We start from the raw sequence: 19,792 nt of genomic DNA on the forward strand, positions 1-19,792 counted from the left end.
AAAAATTATAATTGAAACAAGCCACAGAGAGAAAGAATATGAGCGGTGCTAAACAAACAAAATAACAAAACCAAAGCACACTAACTAAGCCCCACTCTCTAAACTAACTGAAAACAAAAACAGAAAATAAAGAATTCTTTAGTCATAACTAAAGCTTCACTAACCAAACACAAATTTCATAATAGTTTCAGCAACTAAAAATTGCAGAATTTCAATTCAAATTTACATTCAGTCAAATGTGGCTCATCAAGCATTCCCCACCACTACTTGCTTTTCTTGAAGAGTTGCAAACTACAAACTCCTATACAAACAGTCAGTGGTATCAAAATGGCTGACTAGACACATAAGAACTTATCACCCACTGAAGCCGAATGAGCTGAAGCAATCAGACAGACAGTTATACTGCACGCTAATCCACTAATAGAGTACATGAGCGAATCAGTGGGCATGTCAGTCAGTCAGTGAGTGTATGTGTGTGAGAATCACTAGTGTGGTAATTAGCAGTAATAGATGGCGTAGCACTCTTCAGAGCGACCAGAGAAGCCCAGCCAGTGAAATGTAAATATGTATTGATTTCCTCATCTGGCTGTAAGGTCCCAGGCTGTTTGCTTTTCTAATTCTATCTCTTGCAATCTGGAGCTGCAGCCTGAATAATTTATTAACTAGAAACAGCAGTGTTTTTCCTTCTCTTTATGCAGCTATGAAAGATAGTCATGTAGTTACAAGCGCTAACACTCGTCCCCTCACTTTAATCGCTTATTTACCCCTTATATACCCCTAGTGCTCAGAAATTAGGAAAGTTAGGAAAGGATTAGCAATAATACCATTTATGTGCGTGTGGGTTTAAGCAGTATAAACGCATGACTGAAACGTCCAGGAGGCTATTGTCTTTATATGCAACACTTTTCCCTTGATTGCTGTATCAGCCTTCTTATAATAATCACTCAAACACGTTGATTTATGTATTGGGAGATTATTCAAAGTAAATATTTCCCCTTTGGCCTCAACGGCTAGTACAGCAAATACATGAAAAGCAGCTTGTTATTGTCCGACTGTGGTGGGAGACTAAAAAGGACATTATACATTTAAAACGTTATTTAAAGGATGCATTAAATTTAAGAAGTGACATTTATAAACGAGTAAAGACTTTTGTGTTTCAAATAAATATTTTGTTTAAGTTTATATTCAAAATATTCTGAAAAAAAAAATCACTTCCCACCAAAATAAGCAGCATAACAGTCTTTAACTTGTCATTGATAATAATAAGAAATGTTTCTTGAGCAGCAAATACGCATATTATAATGATTTCTGAAGGATCGTGACTAAAGACTTTAGTAATGATGCTGAAAGTTCAGATTTGAAATCATAGGAAAAATGTAAATTTGAAAATGTAAAACAGGTATTTTACATTGTAACAATATTTTGCAATATTTCTGACACATGATATTATTGATCAAATAAATGCAGCCCAGGTGAGCATGAGTCTTAAAAAAAAAAAAAAAAAATCAAACAGCAAAGTATATAATAATATAGTATAATATAATAATGAATGAAGCTTGCGTATAAATAACATTTTACAAGAACATGAGAAGCTATCAGCGTGTAAATACTACTGCGGCCCTTACTCTGCTATTTTATAGCAGCATTGTGGAGTGGTGGTTTCAGTATTATGTTTTTGTGTATGTATCGGGTAGAAGGAAGGTGGTAGGTAAGTGTGTGTGTGTGTGTGTGTGTGTGTGTGTGAACAGCATTAGCAGTAGCAACATGTGACGAGCACCAACATGAAAATTCAAGCCACCACATTTTTCCCCTTACTCTGCACCCAAAATAGATTTCTCCCAAGTCAGCATCACACACACATACCACCCAGCCACAGAACTGAATAATTCACTACTAGAACACAAGATACAGAACCAGAGAGAAAGAACAAAAACATGAGCGGGCAGTGAAGTGCAATGCTAGCCTAAAGACGCAAGCGATACCAATAACATTGTACAATGACATACTGTACATATCAACACAAAGGCAAATGCCATTTTGAAAAATTCATTAAAGGGGAAGTCAATGGTCATTCCAGTGTTGTCCTATGAATTCAGAAGGCTTCAGAAATCGTATCGTATGGACCACTTTCATGATATATTCCATGCTTTTCCATACTTTTCACTGAAACAACCCATGAGGGTAAAAAGTAAAGGCAGATAGGTGAGTTCCAGCTTACAGCCACGTGGAGGAGTGAAAGCGTTTTAACTATGGGGTTTTGTAGCCTCGTCTGCCGGTCTGCGGCAGCAGCTGAGCAGTGTGAGGCTGCAACACTACGGGTGACTACACTCATTTAGACCCAGACATTAGGAGGTATGAAACCACCAGATTAGACCTGGAAGGCAAACACAAACATGCACATATTCACACACACACATACTCACACATTGCTTAGCTGAAACAACAAGACTAGTGCTCTTATAATTTAAAAACAAAAGGTCTCATGCCAAAATATGACTTGAATGCCATTTCAAATTTCACGGGTAGACATTAATTTTCAGAAATGTTGTCCGTGTGAAGCACAGTAGAAATCAAAATGTGAGCAGTTTAAAACAACAGTGGTAACACAGAGGTCTCTTCTGCTCAACAAGGCTGCATTTGTTAAAGAAGACAGTACAAACAGCAAGCAATATTGTGAAATATCACATTTTAAAGTAACTGTTTTAGATTTTCATATATTTTGTGAAGCTGAATTTTCATCATCAGCCTTCAGTGTCACATGATCCTTCAGAAATCATTCTGTGATGATGTGCTGTTCAACAGACATTTCTGAATAGTAGGGGTAGACACTTATCTCACGAGACGAGACACGAGATTGGATTCACGAGAACGAAGAGAGACGTGATTTTTGCACATTTTTTCAGAAATCCTCAATGACAAAATTCATGACTGGAAAAATAGTGTGAAGGTGCATTTTGAAATGATTTAACTAATAATCTTCTAATGCATGTCATTACAGGTCTACTTTATGAGTATGAATTATCAAATGCATTGAAAAAAACAAGCTTTTCTCCTGTATGATTTCACATGAGTCTCTAAAGATCTGTACATTTATGAGCTTCCAGAACTTCTGATTGAGGCTGTGTGTGACCTCCTAACTAAAGTGCAAACAATAAGTGCAAGTGCAACCATAATCAATGTACTACTGTCGCCCACAGACTCTTAATAATTGTTGTGAAATTGCCGTTTTACACGAGTTCTGAAAAGGCCGGGTAGAGAGAAACAAGCGAGTGAGTTCTCTAAAGTTTTTCTTGCGTTCCAGTTCAGAAACAGAGCCTCTCTTGTCTTGTCTTGTCTGTCTTTCTTCAGACGTTACAGTCGCTACTCTCTCAATATTCAAAGAGCAAACAGAGACCAGAGCCACAAATACACAGTCCATCTATGATATTCAGACAGGCTATTGTATGTATGCAGCCTAATTTGCACTTAATCAGGGAGCTCGCATTTTACTTTCACTTTCAAATTCGTGATCACGCATAGGCCACTCTGTGTATCCACATTATTCCAACACTCATGAGGCTTTGTGCGAATTATGGGTGTAACAACTACCGTTAAGCTTTAAACAATCAGTGAAAAAGACTATGGACGCAAAACTGTCCAATGACATTACATTATTTACTCACCCTTCAACCATTGAACATTAAAAACACATTTAAAAGTGTAAAAGCATCAACGAAGGTACTTTCAACAGACCATGAATAACAATAGGTTACTATCGTAACTCTGAAACATCGAGTGGAGAGATCCACCTATGGGAAGGGCATCCGTACCTGACCTCTGCAGAAGCATCCAATTGCACCAAGTCTGGCTAGACAGACAGAACGCGCGCGGCCAATGCCCGGTGATGCCACACCCCCTCACCTACGGGTATATAACAGCTGGGCGTGCTGCTATTCCTCACTAAGTATAATCGCTTCTCGTGCGGCAAGCGGGGCAAAAGCTGGTGGATCTCTCCACTCAATGTTTCAGAGAACAGGGGTTACGTTAGTAACCTATTGTTCTCTTTCATCATCTCGTGTTCGAGATCCACCTATGGGAGAGACATGGACAGCTCCCCGCTTGCCCAATTTCAGAATGGTTCTGAAAGCCACCTCGGGGAGGCGGTGCCTGACACGTCTATTAATCATGAGCCTGCAAAGGTGAAGCCACACCTAACTACTGTGGACAAGCAGGACATGAAACATGCATGAGACACATACATGATAGTAACCCCAACCCACCAAGGCATATAACCTATACCCAAAAGGGGAGACAAATGTTTGGTGACAGGAATGAACATGGCCAGCCGGCCCATTCACTCTTATTGGTAGTTTTCAACAGGGTTACAGGGAGGAGCTAAGAAGACCCCACCCCTAAAACCGAATGTGCTACCAAGGTACTGGTGACATCCAGCCGGTAGTAACGCACAAAAGGTATGAGGAGAAGCCCAACTGGCAGCGGAGCAGATGTACATGTAACTAAAAAAAAAATCAAGTTCATAAAAACATGGATACTGTAAACGAAATCCATATGAATAAAAAATTAAGAAAATTATTATGGGTTTGAAACAACATTAAGGTGAGTAAATGAGGACACAGTTTTCATTTTTTGGTGAACTTTTTTTTTCTTCCATATTGAACATTGCTGAAAGCAGTTCCTTATGCAACAAAGTGCCAGAATCTACACTCTAAAAATGCTAGAGTTGTTTTAACTCAATTGTGGGTCAAATATGAACAAACCCAGCCATTGGGTTACATTTTTAAAATACATTTTTAATCCAATGTTTGAGTTTGTCCATATTTGACCCAAAATTGGGTTAAAACAACCCAGCATTTTTTTTAGAGTGTATGTATTATTATCATTACTTTTACATGGATGTATGAGAGTAATTCCAATTGACTTTAAACACATTATAAATGACTGAATCCTTACCCAATCCAATATTTCTATATTTTACAATCATGCCTATAAACACACACACAGAGAGAGAGAGAGAGAGAGAGAGAGAGAGAGAGAGAGAGAGAGAGAGAGAGAGAGAGAGAGAGAGAGAGAGAGAGAGTGACAGGCAGAGACAGAGACTGTTGTGTGAATGAATGTAGGATGACACATTTAACTCCCTGCTGCCCAAATGGAAGAGAGGATCTAAAATGAAGGGAAAATCTTATCCAGTCATATCCCAAACACAGTGTTAAGACACACAGCTATGAACCAGGGGAGAAGAATAGCTGAAGCGTCCAATGAAGCCTGTGTCTAATTATGTGATGTGATGTGTATTATTTACTAAATTAAATTAAAGGGTTTGTCACAATTTTAAGTGAAACCCATAAGCTTCACTACTGTAGCTTTGTGATGTGTTTGCATTTAGGTGTGTGCAACTATGCCTGCATCCTAAATAATTTACAGTCAGGCAGGAAGGCAGTCTCTCTCCCTGTCACTCTTATTAGATCACACATGTATGTCCAGATAAGACAACATAAATAACAATTACTGTAACCACATTGGGTTTTTCTCTCACAACTGTAGAATGTTGGTAACTAAACAGTTGTACTGTATTATACACATTTGTGCAAATAGACAGACACAAGTTATTAGAAAGTGTGAGAATTAATAAACATAAACTGCCAGGAAATATCAACACTATATTCCAACAATAGCAAATAATACATGACTACTTTAAATAAGTTGCTTATAATTCTCCAGATTCTGCTGAAAAGACATAAGAAGAAAATTGTGAGCAAATAAGACATGCTTGCACTAAATACTGTATATTCAGTGGTCTAAGCGGCCCGTCCTCTTTTCTACCACAGTTTTACTTTGAATACATTATGTAGCCCTCTTACAAAACTAAAGTCCCCATTTCTCCTCCAAACTGGCATTGGAGTTGCGGTTAGATGGTGATGCCTGTCTGTGCATGCAACAGAGGACTGACTCCAAGGAAGTCAGAAAAGCAGGAGGGAAGGAGGGAAGGAGGACATTGACAACTTCTCTTTCAGTCCACCGCTATTTTTAGCCTGACGAGAACCTCAGCACAGGATAGAGCAAGAGACATGCTTGTGATAAAGAAAATAGAGGTTTGATGTGTTAGAAAATATGTATGTGTGTGTGGTCCTGGTAAATCCAAGTTATGGGGACAAAATGTCGCTACAAAAATGAAAATATCTGAAATCCTTGTCCTTTTGGGGTCATTTTGTTTATCCCCAGAATGAAAACAGCTTATAAATCACCCTGAAGTGATGTTTTTTTGAAAATGTAAAAAAATGCAAAAATCTTTCCAGTGATAAACATTGTACAGTATAAGAAAGTCCCGATAAAACATAAAAAAAAAACACATGCACGCGTGTGTGTTTAGCAGATTGTCAATTCAAAGTAGTGTGCGCACATAACTTCAGCGGGTGCTTAATCAAAAAGAATCTTTATAAAAAAAAAAAATTACAAAAAGAGAAGAAAACAGCCAGATACCATGATTCTATGAAACACACGTGGTAGACCTGGATTTGTCAGCACCTTCTAACACACAAGTAGCTTGATTTTAATATTGCCATTTTTCATCATTGAAACAATGCCAGTCAAGGAAACAGTAGCTCACTGGAAAAAATGAAGGAGAAAGAGGAATTGAGAGAAAAATGGAAGGAAAGAGGGAATAAATAATTGAAATTCTTCAGACTGAATGTAGATCACAGCTTCTACACATGGAAGAAAACGGCAAGGGCTCACGACTCACGACAACTTCTTTCTATCAGTCTGTCTCCCTCTGGTGTCCACTCAACCACTCTTTCGGCCTTCTCCAAATCATTCTTTTATATAATTAATTTCTCATTAGTTTCTATCTGCCATTTCTTGGTGGTAAACTAGATCTGACCGTTTAATTATGAGCTCAGAACATTCAGGCAACTTATTTGTGATAGAAAAGTCATGCACTTTATTACTAAAATGAGACCACATGTACAAAAATGTTTCATGATGCATGTTTTAACATGTTTAAGACAACCAACTGAGCACATATTAAAGGTCTCTTTGGATAGATAAGCATATAATCTGCACTCCAGATGGGGTGCAGTTTCATATTTGTCAATGAAACTAAAATTAGAAAATACAGCTATAAGGTTACATTCCATTTACAGTGTAGAGAGGAGGCCCATAAACGAAATGAGGCTGAGACAATGTCTTTTTAGAGTTGCATTATCTCTACAGAGAGGGCTGAAAGAAAGGATGCAAAGCTTGGTAACCATAAATTGATGTTCTCTTCTAATCTACTATCACATGCGGCGCACTCTTCAAATTTGTCAATCTAAAATGCATACTATTTTTATCAGCGACTTGTAGGATACAAATCACGGCCAATTGTAACTATTACAAAGGTTGCTATAATGTGGGCATCTGAAAAAGACTTCTGAGAAAGCAGAGAAGTTAAGGACTTTGATAAATCAGAAGAATGAGGCTTAAAGAAAGAGTGACTTTCAGATCGAGTGCAATGTTAAAGGTCACTGAAAGCTCTGGTAGTTTAAAATACAGTGACAAAAGAGGGTGTGTGTGGGTGCAGTTCTGTGCACATATCATGATTTTAAATCCTAAGAGGCCTATTAGAAAAGGCAGGGAGTGAACAACTTCTGCCTTTTTCCAGTAACTAAATATTTACATAAATAAAATATCAGTGTTTATTGGGTTGTTCCGCCATTATACTCAGGACATACCGTCAAAAATGCATACATGATTCAATGCATCTGCTCATTGCATCTTACATGCCCTGCTTTTGAACAAGCGTGCCAAATCCCTTCCAAAAGGGTGTCATGAGGACATGATGACAATAGACTTTGGTACAGGGCATACTGTAGTTTTACATTTTCAATAATACATACAAATATAAAACTGGTCTACTAATAAACCTAATATATTTATTATAATATGAATGGGGCTGTGTCAAAAGAAACCAAGTGCATGTTTCAAGAAAACTCACACATAACTCACACCTACGTACATAAAGCTTTCCTAAGGTGCAGGTTTTATGTAACAGTGAAAAAAAGTATGTCCTAATTTGCAGTGTTAATAAAACACTGGGTGAAAAATATATCATCTAATAGAGACTTTACTTGTCTCTTTAGGCCCATGCATGGGAGAAAAGTTGCCATAATTGTAAATGTGGTTGATGCCACGACACATAGGCTATCTATACTTTATCAAAAGAAAAAGTTCTTCATTATGATCCAATGGAATTTCGGAAGTAGTCTTATATGTCACTCTGCTTCATTCACTTAGTTCCAGACCGGCTTTTAGTCTGTGTGCTGCTTGGGTGACACAAGGCTTGATTTTTTTTTTTGGGGGGGGGGAACTATTTGTGTTGGCATAAACTAATAATGAGAGCCTATTTTTGTCTGAAACACTAGTTCCTCGTTATAAAGTATGCTTCACGTTTCCTAGCTGTTGTATAAAAACAATGTCACGCTCACAGTCATGCTGTAGCCTATTGAACATCAGCACTGCTTTGATTACCTGCGGCCTTGTATGACTGCTTGTGTGACATCGCTACTGTATAACAACTTCCTTTTCTCTGCAGACTAAACCTTTTTGTCTTTAAAGATGAGGCTATGAAAAATGCAAGTACATACATATCCCGAATCCTCCTAGAGCTCTTAGAATATGGGAAATGGTGGCTTTCCCCCTCCCCTCACCTCTCCCTTTTCACCATCCCTTTCTCTCGAACGAGACCGAGCTGAGAGACTGCACATGCTGACATCAGCAAGCCTCCGCGAGCCACAGCGCCGCCCGCTATCGTCACAGCAAAGCTCAATTTACACCCGTGCGTAACTCAGCGAACAAACACACGACTCAATCCATCTCGTACACCGAAACAGCTTGACAAATAAATAGCTGAAAACACTCAAATGTAAAGTCCCAATAAAATCATGACCTCCCGCGCATTTTCCCCCTACTCAGCCATCATTAAACCTGCAGTAATGTGATTCATCGTTATCGTGTTTTGGCATGTTCAAGTGACCGTGCATGTGCCATAGGCTACTCGAGTGCACTATACCTGCAACTGGAGGCCCCAAGGTAGGCTACTCACTTACTGGGTTTAAAAGGATATGGCCATTCGGTGATCTTTTTGGCGTATTTTCTCACAAAGTTGTCTTCGCTGAAGATGAACAGAGATCGGTTGACAGTGAAGCAGTTTTGCCGCACCGGTATAGGGTTGTACAGGGCCATAGTTCTGGCTCGCTGGGCCATTGACTGCTTGTACATTCTCTGACCCGGCGGGCCACCCTGCCTGCTGCCGCCGCGGCCGGGTCCCCCTTGAGCGTGTCCCGGTCCTCCGCCATACCTGGACGGCACCTCATCTCCGAACCGAGCCATTCTATAGACTCCAAATGCCAGTCTTCACGAAGCAGGAAAAAAGGGGGCGAATATTCAACGCGACCACACCACATTACATCCCATCTGCTTCAAAACTTAATACGTGTATAACTGGAGTACACATTTGTCTTCCTGGCGTGTAGATGTGACGCGGTAGACTCCAGGAGATGCTGGTTAAAATTTAGGCAAAAACGAAAAATAAAACGAACAAAAAACAAACAAACAAAATGGAGCAAATAAGCGTGCCTTATATTTTGCAGTTCAGGTTCGTTTTACACTTCAGCACACAAAATGGTCCATCATCACCTCATTGTATGTCCTAAATCAACATATTTCCACGGCCATGTCATTCTTGAGTACATCTCTAGTTTTCTGTGGCTCCATCCTCATTTTCCAGAGCGGACTCTCTCCCGTGCTTTTCCTTGAAAATTCAGGTTGTAATTATAGCTACAATCATTTAGGTTACACGATCTAGATGTGATAACCAAGTGAACAGAAATGAAAACATTTAAAACAATCGCTTTAGTTCAGTTTTAACTGTTCATTATGATTATCACAGTATTAACATCTATTTAAAACAGAGGGACATAGGATTAAAAAATGATTATGTTTATTTCGCAACATCCGCAATATTTGCCACAATAGCTATAATCTGCCTTCGGTCACCTCGCGCTCACGTTTACTGGCATGGATTTGCATCTCTGCTACAGATAGATGCACGAGATCCGATATTAATTCTCTTTTCCTCTTCTTTACGAGACATTGTTCGGATGCAAAAATAGATCATCACAAGTATCGATTGATTTTTTTTTTTTTTACCCTGTGCTCACTAGTAAGGTGTCATCCTTTTCGCCAGAGCCATTACTGAGCCATTATTTTAAGTGCAAAAGAACCAATCCAACCGTCGTAAAATCCAATGGACACATTGACAGAAAGTAGAAGCATCAATCGCGAGGGGACAACGGCGACATCTTCGGGTCCCCATAGCCGCTCTTGCTTCTCTGCACTGGGCTCTGGGCCGCGTAGGATCTGCTCATCTTCCCCGAAGGCAATCCGTTCGTGAGACTCGGATCCCTCTATTCCTTATTTCTGCCAATGTTGAGCTGTCTGTTAGCCTCGTTACTCTCCGTCAAGCGCCCCTGAGGACAAAAAAGAGGGGGAGGAGGCAGCTGAGAACGAATGTGGGGTGGGGGCTCGCAGGATATCAGGTTGTGAAACACAAGCCGAACGAAACAGTTAGCTACCGATCAGCTGGCAAGCTAGCTGAAGCTATAATGTGCCACTGATCAATTTAGCGCTCTGGCCAGTTCTTCTTGCAGCGCATGACGCACGCACGCGCACGCACCCCACTGACTAATTTATCCTCCCAACTCCAGTCTGTACCTGTATCTTCAGCCACTACAGAATGTGTTCTCAGCCTCAGCTCACCTGCCTTTACCACATGAGCAGGTTGTGCAGCTTTGATAACGGAACGGAACAAAACTGACAGCGCGTTGTCAGGTTATGGGCTGTTAGCGCAAGTGGTCAGGATGTGAGCGCCGGGAGACAGCTGCGCATTAAAACGTGCGTCTCTCGGGAACGGATGCGCTTTGCGAGGACACGCAGGGCGAGGACCGACAGGCTAATCATGGACACAGACATTTCGGAATTAATAGAAAAAAATTTCACATCAGCACAGCTGACAACTCTGCAACTTCAATTCATCCACACTACCATTTTTAATAACAGTAGTAAAAAAAAAAAAAAAAAAAAAAAAAAGATATAATATTGCCATACAAATGGCAGCTGTGAATTTTACATCAGTAGGCTACTTTACACAAAATTGCCATATCAAAATACAATAAAGATGTTAGCTACAACAGGCTACAGGATGGCATTTTAGAGACTTCCACAGCTTCAAAGCGTATGTGTCACTAATTTTAAGTTATAATACCATATTATTCGTATACATAGGCACACATACTATAAATATGCAGTAAAATGAAAATAGTAGGCTGTAGGCTATATACCTATTTACTTGCAAAAAAGATTTTGTGCATACACATATATATGCTATATATAGGCATATACTGTATGTATCTTAATAAAATAAATACTTTAAAACATTTAGGCCTACCATATAGGGCAAGACTATGCAATGAAATTAACAGTTTTGTTTTACTAAAACATTTCATTTGTGTTACGTTAAATTGTTAACAGTAGACTTTGTAAACAAATCATTTCTCGTCAAATTACGATGATATCCACGCATTTTTTCTTAAAAAAAAAAAAAAAAAAAGCAGGTTTGAGAGTGAGTCTCAAGAGCAGTTTAGGGCGCGGTTGTTTGCGTGTGCCAAAAATCAATAAACCGCGCGACCTTAACAGTGCCCATGCACCGATTAGATATCACAGATATCAAGAGGTAAGCAGAAGAGTATTTACATCACTTGTCCTCCTAAATGCCCCATTCCATCCCAATGGTGTTGGGCACACTTGTCAACCAAGCATAAAAACGCTCAGAAATAAAGCACGAAATACCACAATATCACACAACCTGCTACTGCTGCGAAAAAAAAGTGAACTTCACGGGAGAGACTCTCCTCTCTCTGGATCTCTGCTCATCCCTTGATCTTGTGCAGCAGGCTGTTTGCTGTCTGAACCAGCACGCGTGTGATCACCCGTGTGTGATGCGTTTAGCGTCAGTCCCCTCCAGATTCAGAAGAGCCCATGGGGTCAAGAGCCCCAGCAGACACCAGCCTCCAGTCAACAGATCAGCGGCTGACAGACTATTTTCTCATGTATCTCTGAACAGTCAGACTAAGTGGCAGTAAATTGAGTGTACAGGGTTTATAAAGTGTGTGCATAATACTAATCTAACTTTTGTTGTTATTGAAAAACTACTTGAAAACACAACTGCAAATGTCACAAGTAATTTGAATAAAAACAGCAGATAAAAGAGATACCTTTATAGGTTTCAATATGGTGTCTCTTTTATCTGCTGTTTTTATTGAAATGAAACACCAAACAGTGTTTATTTTTCACTAAACTCACAGAGCACCGATCTAGTGACAGAAGCGCCTCGCAGTCGCCTGTCGAGGTAGCTGTCCATGGTGCTGAAACATTGCACACAGCCATGGGGTCAAACTGATCATCTCAAAATGTGAATCCCTAAATTGAATATAAATAAAATAAATTCTGATTACATATCATCATATTATTATAATACAAAATATGAACAACAACATTCATATTGGTCCTGCAATAACAAACCTATATTAAAAATTAATAAAAGAAAAGAGTGGCGGATTTTTAACAAATCCCTACACAAATTTCAACAAGTAAGTAACACTAAATCCAGCCAAGTGTTAACTTGGTAAGAATTGATACAGATTAATGTGTGGCCAGTTTATAATTTATACCTTTATTTTGAGCAAAATAATAATTTATTGATTTGCAAAATGACCCTTTAACTATTCCAAATGAACAACCTTGAGAATTGGTGAGTCAGAGCTCCAATCTGTGACCTAAATTAATCAAACTGGACAGAGAAAAAAAAAGCATGTAAATTAAATGCTATATAAAGACTAGCTACATCTCTATAAAGGAATCAATCACAAAACAACAAACCCGGACTCATTATCTTTCTAAATCAAAGCTTCCAATTTAGTGACTGTGTAGTCTAGCAGCTTCTAACTTGAATCAAGACAAACCCTGCTCATCTGTCTTAGAACAGACAGCTGCCTCTACAGGAATTTTGCACATTGCTAAAACATTTAAAACAACATGTTTTAGTGGGCCCTTTTTTGCCATTTAGAAGATAAAGATAACGGACGTAAAATGAGTGTATATGTATATGCATTGACACTAATCTTCCTAATTAATTGTGTCTTGATATTGAGAATGTTTGGCCCGGTTGCACAGACAGGGTTTAGATGAAGCCAGTACTAGGCCTTAGTTCAATTAGGAGTTCTTAAAAACATGCCTTAGAAAATAAAAGCATTACTGGTGTGCATCTTGAGACAAAACAATGGCTCTGACATATTTTTATATCAAGTCAGTGCAAGTTGTTTTCAGTTAAAACATGCATTTTAGTCTGGGAAACCAGGGGATAATGTATTGATTATGAATAAGGGTTGATTGTATGGCGATGCTGTATGCTGTGATGTGTGCTGTAGTCCTGTTGTGTCAGCCTTGTCACACAGTTGGGGTTCACAAGGCGACTGTTTTTGAATGTCAGAGGCTCTCCCCTGCTGCCAAGCAGAAACACCCCTCCCTTAGTGCATTATTAAAGCATGCAACACTAATCTAACACAGCAGCACACAGTCAACCAAAGAGAGACAGAAAGAGAGAGAAGTCAGTAAGATATCTCACTACACTGCTCGACAAAGACAAAATAAGTACACATTTAGCCAAAATTGAGTTATGAATGAATTTGGGTCTCTTACACTATGATTCGCAGATTAGTTTGGTCAACTATGCTCAGATTCAGAGAAAATGTGGTGTAAAAATTGTCATTAAATCAATCACAATTCAAGTGTTCAGTGCATCCATCAAACTGTCACATGTAAATCTCACAACAAAGTGTAAATGTGTGATATTGGTGACAAAGAGATGTTAAAAATGAGCACATACAAACACGGGGGCCGATCAAGAATTCTGAAGTAATGCTGCTGTGTTTGCAGCAGAAGCTAAACTCAGTGACTCATAAAGTTGAATAATTCATAGACAGCATGTATACCAGGTTCTCTGCTCCTTATTTAACCTTTATCTTCCAGATATATATCCTGCTGGTCAGTGGAACAAGCCACGCCATAATATGTCAGCCTTCTCTATGTTACTGTGTCAGATGCAATGCCTACAAGAGAAAATACGAATGTTGCAGACATGATTGCTTAGTAAGTTTATAAACAGACCACACCACTAAAGAAGCTCATTAATACAATTTTATAGGCTACTATACCAAAATTAAAAAACAAATAATAGGTACTTATGCTACAGGTAAGAGACAAAGATAAATATGTTGCCATGTATAGCTGTGATACTGAGACTGTGTGAGCGTAAAGTGGGCCACCGTCCTTTGAGCAGCGTGTTTTATTCGGGGAAACGCCTGGTGCAGGTATAATACATTTTTAAACAGCATAGAATTATTAAAAGCCCCAAAGGCCCTGACAAAAATTCCATCCATCTTCTTTTTCTTTGGCTTTGCCCCTTCTGCTAACATATAGACAGTCTCATTAACAGCACCATCAGGAGAGAAGCAAATAAACGTGTTTCTGGATTAACATGACATTTGGCAATCTTTAAGGACCTATACGCTGATTTCACGCAGCCGCCATTTTCAAATCCAAAGTGAGGCTCCGGTGGGAAGAACCCCAACAATGGACTACCATTGCCTTGGACTACCACCCTGAAGCTGCTGCCACGATTTACACTATTGGATGTTAATATCCAATGTAGGATATGTATACAGTTTGTTCCTGCTTCTTTTTTTTCACTCTGAAATATACTGTAAAAAATATTTTATTTATACATGAATTTCACTGTATATTATCTAAAGTATGAAGGATATGCATGTACATTTTTAGAATAACTAATTTCTACATTAAAACATGCCATCGAATTCGCGACTCTCCTATATGATTAAACGCGACACTTCCGGTTTTCTAACAACCGGAACCATTTCAAAATGGCGGCTGCGTGAAATCAGCGTATTGTGCAGTTAAAGTAAATAGTAAAACCATCAAAAAAGGCTTGTAATGGCAAGAAATTTGAAAAGTCTTTGTTGATCTGCTTACAGCTATTGAACAATGTATCAAAGTGCCTGTAAACTGCTCCAAACATCCTCAAGTGTTAAGTAGGCCAGAATCTTCACTAAAGGACAGAACTGAAGTCATCACAATATATATTTTCACTCAACTGTCATACCTTACTTTATGATCTTCCTCTCACTCGGTTCCCAAGCTCAGTGTCTCTTTTCCTCTCAAAGCCAATAATGTTGGATACATCATGATTCTCATCCACTTAAAGGGATAGATCACCTAGAAATGGATACCAATAATGTCATTTAAAAAAAAAAATTAAATAAATCATCTTCTGTGGAACATAACAAATATTTTGAGAAAAGTCTTGTGTTTTTTTTTGTCCACACAGTAGACTATTTTGTTATCTACATTCTTCAAAAAAATCCTAAATCCTAAAGCATTTGTGTGAGCGAGGCCTCTCTCTGCATTGAGTTGATTTCTCCTTGAGAACCAACCCTTATCTAAGCCACACCTTAAAAATGTTACGGACTAATTCGAACTGTTGCCATCCACCATTTCCTCAGACAAGCTTCTGCTTTTTTCTAATGTAAATCTATGGGCGATCTGTTTTGGATGATATACCAAAATGACAAAACATTGTTTCCATCATAGAAAAAATATGAACAGTTATGTTCCCTAATATACTGTATAACTTATATATAGTCACTTTCAAATTAGGCTTTTCGTCTTTTCAGTTGACTGAGAAGTGGTTGTCTCACTTATGATTTAGCAGCAAGGTGATTTAAAACAGCAGACTGCGAATTTCACAATTTATTTTAATACAAATTTCCAGTTTCTATAAGATTTTCTGTAAAGCTAGAGCAAAAATCATTAAAGGGGGAGCTTAGAAATGGGTCAATTATGTTTTCAGTGTGTTGAAATGTAAAACTGCTAAAATGTAGATAATGTCACAACTTAGCTATAGTTTGTATTATAAACCTATACCTGCTACAGAAAAACATTATCATCAAACATTAAATATTCTGAGGTTATATGTTCCGAGTTATTCCTGGCTTTGCAATCTTCTAATCTTGGCTGTAGTGGATACAGCTTGAATTTACTGCACATTTCCACAGAGCCATGTATCAGCACTCAACATCTTACTGCCTGTAAATCTCACTTACCTACAGACTGTTTAATGCCCTCTCACTGCCACAAACAGCATTGCCTGACCATTACAATTACAAATAATTACCATCATTACAGTCTTGCAGGCTAATTGATGAGAGAAACCAGTCAATGTGGTGTGTGTGTATGTGTGTGTGGCAGGGAGAGAGAGAGAGACTCAAAAAAGCTAAACGTCTAAAAGACAGACACTAAAAGACATAATCTGAATCTGGGGGGGGGGGGGGGGGGGGCATGTTAGAAATTGATTTGGATTTTATTGTGACACTTTTGGACAAAAATATATTCCACAGAAATACTGAATAGCCAGCAGGGGGAGGCCAGTATAAGAACTGGATCTGATAAACTTTAAGATTTTAAGGTGGGCTATTAGCATAGGGGGGGAATAGGAAGTGATGGGAGAAAATATACAATACAGGCTTTTCTCTCAATCACTTAAATTTAGAATTAGGTCTCTTTTCCAAAATGGAGCTTGTAACAATTCCATATGTGGTGTCATCTTGGGAGACCTGTGTTGACCCTATTAATTGGTAAAAAGTAAGGACTGTGCCTTTGAAATTGAAATACATAATAATATATAACTAACAAGATTAAAAAATATATCATTCAAATTATTACATAGATTTTACCTGGCTTTGTTCAACCTTTTTCATTTATTTTGCTATTGTTCATGTATTTATTTATAATTGATGCTTTGCTTTCATTGTAATTTCATTAGGTACTTTTTATATTTTGCTCCGTACTTATACGTTTGATACCTTGGCATCAATTTAAAAATTATTTTTTCCCCCCTGTGTAGTTATCACAGCTAGCAACAATCATATGGTGGCCCCTAGTGTTCAAAAGCGACATTGCAATTTGAAATTAGATCAAGTATCATGTTGTCTTGACTCAATGAAAACTGCATTGCGCAAATGAAACTGATTTAGGTATGTAGCTGCAAGCAGCTCCATTAGTATAATAAATAACACGGTTCTAAAACTAAAGAAATAATATTTGTACAACTTGTAAAAATTATAGGCTACTTGTAAAATTGTACAAATTTTTTTTTTAATTAGTTGTATAATTTAACTTGTTAAAATTAGCACTGAATTACAATTACTGTGATTCAAATCCAATTTCCCATAAAATCTTGAGCACATAATAATGCTAGACTACTGCTAGAATGAAGAGGATAGAGGATTGAGTGAAATACTTCAAGTCCCACAATTCTTTGCTAGTTAAAAATGGCGCCTTGTCATTGACAGTTTAGACACCGGTACGCTGAATATTGAGGATATTGTCTGTTTTTATGCGTCCTCGACAGTATGACACTGGCAATTAGAGTAGTGAAACAAGTACAGCGGAAATCTCTCCAATGCCCCGTATTGAATTGGTTTTCAACGGATAACTCAGCACTACGAAAAGGGCCCGAGTGCAAAGAGGAGTGTAAATGGTTGTGTGGATCGTCTCAGGAAATTCTGTCCGCAGTGCGTGGACAAGTTGAAGTTAGGCAGAACTTCATCAGCGAGGAAGAGGAGAGTGCAATTTTTAAAGAAGTAGAACCAGGACTTAGAAAAAAGCGATATGAATTTGACCACTGGGACGATGTAAGTAACACTACTATACGTGTTTCTAGCAATATACTGAAATGACTATACGTCATTTCATAACAAAAAACATACCCGTGTTGTAACAGTTGTTTATGATTGCTACTCAACGTTTGTACTACCTCTAGTGGTAGTAGGCCATGGGTAATACTTCTTGAGTTTAGTTACGACCTACCTGTACTTTTCAAGTGAACCCATTGCTTCTTAAAAACGTCGAAAACATTGTTGTGTGGCAAAAGCACTGAAAGCTGCCAAAATAGAATTTTGAGCGCGAAATGCTCGTTGGCCAATAAGAAAGACAAATCAGTCGGCTCTCCTCCAATGCCATGGGTTTGGGGCGGGGCTACTTCTTGAGAACGGCACAGAGGGAAGTATTTGGGAAACCTGCTTGGAAACAATCGTTTCTGTCATTGGTAGTGCAACTCACTTCACCCACTCCTCTCCAAAATAAATAAATACTGCCATAGAAAAACAAAGGAGGGATTTTTTTAGGGGTATTTCATGTGAACTAGATCAATTTGTTAGAATTAAAATAATTTCAATTAAAATTTTAAACAATTTGCATATTCATTAAAAACAAATTAATTGACATATCTGGAATGAAATTGTTTTTACACTTTAATAAAAATATACCTATTTATTAAAACCAACTCTGTATGTGTTGCTAATACCAAATAATGTTGTAAACATATTTCTTTATATGTTGTATTTGTAACATTTCTGTTGTTTGGCTTTTAACTAGTTTAACCCCATCTATCAATTCCTTGGTACATTTCAAATGCTCTTACTATGCTCTCACTCATCAGAGACATTATGAATCAAGCATGTTTGAAAGAAAGTCTGGAACATGACCCTCCAGGATTTGAACACGCATCATGCTGTTATTTGCATCACCTTAATCTCTTTTCCACTCAGGCCATCCACGGCTACCGAGAAACAGAACGGCTGCAGTGGGGAGTTCTGTGTGAAAGCATCTTGAGGCGGGTGAGGGTAGCTGCATTTCCTGAAGGCAGTCCACTGCTTGGGCCGATTCATGTTCTGGACCTGGACAAAGAGGGCTATATCAAACCCCACATTGACAGTGTGAAGGTCTGCCTATGAGTTATTTGCGCAGTATCATTCTCCACAGTTGTGTTATTTGAACATTATTTCTGTTCTCCGTGAACATTGCTTTCTTTTGTCAGTTCTGCGGAAGCACCATTGCAGGGCTGAGCCTGTTGTCCGATAGTATTATGCGTCTGGTCCCAGAAAATAATTCCACAGATTGGGTGGACTTGCTTCTGAGCCGGCGCTCACTTTATATATTAAGGTAGTTACCCTACATACTTCATTTTCTTTATTGTTATTAACATAATTTGCAGCCACAGAACAACTAAGTTACATTTTTCTTACCACAAAATGTGAACATTTCAAAAATTGTATAACACGTTTTGTTTATCAACAGGGATGAAGCTCGTTTTAAATTTACCCATGAAATCCTGAAAGATGAAGATTCATTTTTCTCAGGACACAAGATTACACGTCATCGCCGGATCTCTGTGATCTGTCGAAACCTGCCTGCGTAACGGAATTAAGACTGGACAGACCATAACACCCTTCTTGGAAACACTGGCTCCCTGGTCTAGAAGTCGACACATTGTTCACCTTTCAGATACTCTCATACGGCTAGAAAACTGCATCAATCAGATGCATTTTTCCAGGAAGAACCACAAAAACAACTGGTAGCATTACTTGATAACATTCAGCTCAATGAAATGTGGTTTAAATATCTCTGGAGGATTATGAAGGGGAGGGATGTGATTTATTAAATGTATAAATGTAAAATGAAAATCTTTGGAACTATAATGTCTATGAATAAATATTAAATGAATAAATAAAAAAATGACTTGCATAGAACACTGCATTTAAAACAGATGAACACAAACACTGGT

General features: G+C 38.4%; 2 protein-coding genes across 19 annotated transcripts in view; one reads left to right on the plus strand and one right to left on the minus strand.

Annotated features, from left to right (window-relative positions):
- Window positions 1–10,885, minus strand: part of cacna1aa (calcium voltage-gated channel subunit alpha1 Aa) — a 92,034-nt gene extending 81,149 nt beyond the window's left edge. For 3 of the 18 annotated variants that reach the window (XM_089128600.1, XM_089128608.1, XM_089128607.1), the window contains exon 1: window positions 9,101–10,882. In XM_089128600.1, coding sequence (XP_088984726.1) covers window positions 9,101–9,366 — 266 coding nt within the window. In that variant the 5' untranslated portion in view covers window positions 9,367–10,882. Of the gene's footprint in view, window positions 1–9,100 lie in introns of all 18 variants that reach the window. The other 15 variants (XM_089128605.1, XM_089128598.1, XM_089128603.1 and 12 more) reach the window with 6 other exon arrangements.
- A 6,588-nt stretch (window positions 10,886–17,473) lies between these two features.
- On the plus strand, window positions 17,474–19,743 carry alkbh7 (alkB homolog 7, RNA demethylase). Its single transcript, XM_039687795.2, has 4 exons — window positions 17,474–17,861; window positions 18,777–18,950; window positions 19,046–19,170; window positions 19,306–19,743. The coding sequence occupies exons 1-4, from the start codon at window positions 17,580–17,582 to the stop codon at window positions 19,424–19,426; spliced, it is 702 nt and encodes a 233-aa protein (XP_039543729.2). The 5' UTR covers window positions 17,474–17,579; the 3' UTR covers window positions 19,427–19,743.
- Window positions 19,744–19,792: the final 49 nt, after the last annotated feature.

The sequence above is a fragment of the Pimephales promelas genome, chromosome 3 (assembly GCF_988280905.1).
Source record: "Pimephales promelas chromosome 3, fPimPro1.hap1.1, whole genome shotgun sequence".
NCBI lineage: Eukaryota > Metazoa > Chordata > Actinopteri > Cypriniformes > Leuciscidae > Pimephales > Pimephales promelas.

Excerpts from the sequence above, each read along its gene's own strand:
- alkbh7 (XM_039687795.2), top strand. The coding sequence starts at position 17,580 with ATGACACTGGCAATTAGAGTAGTGAAACAAGTACAGCGGAAATCTCTC. Across the intron at positions 17,862-18,776 it reads AATTTGACCACTGGGACGAT|GCCATCCACGGCTACCGAGA; the intron begins GTAAGTAACACT and ends TTTTCCACTCAG. Across the intron at positions 19,171-19,305 it reads CGCTCACTTTATATATTAAG|GGATGAAGCTCGTTTTAAAT; the intron begins GTAGTTACCCTA and ends GTTTATCAACAG.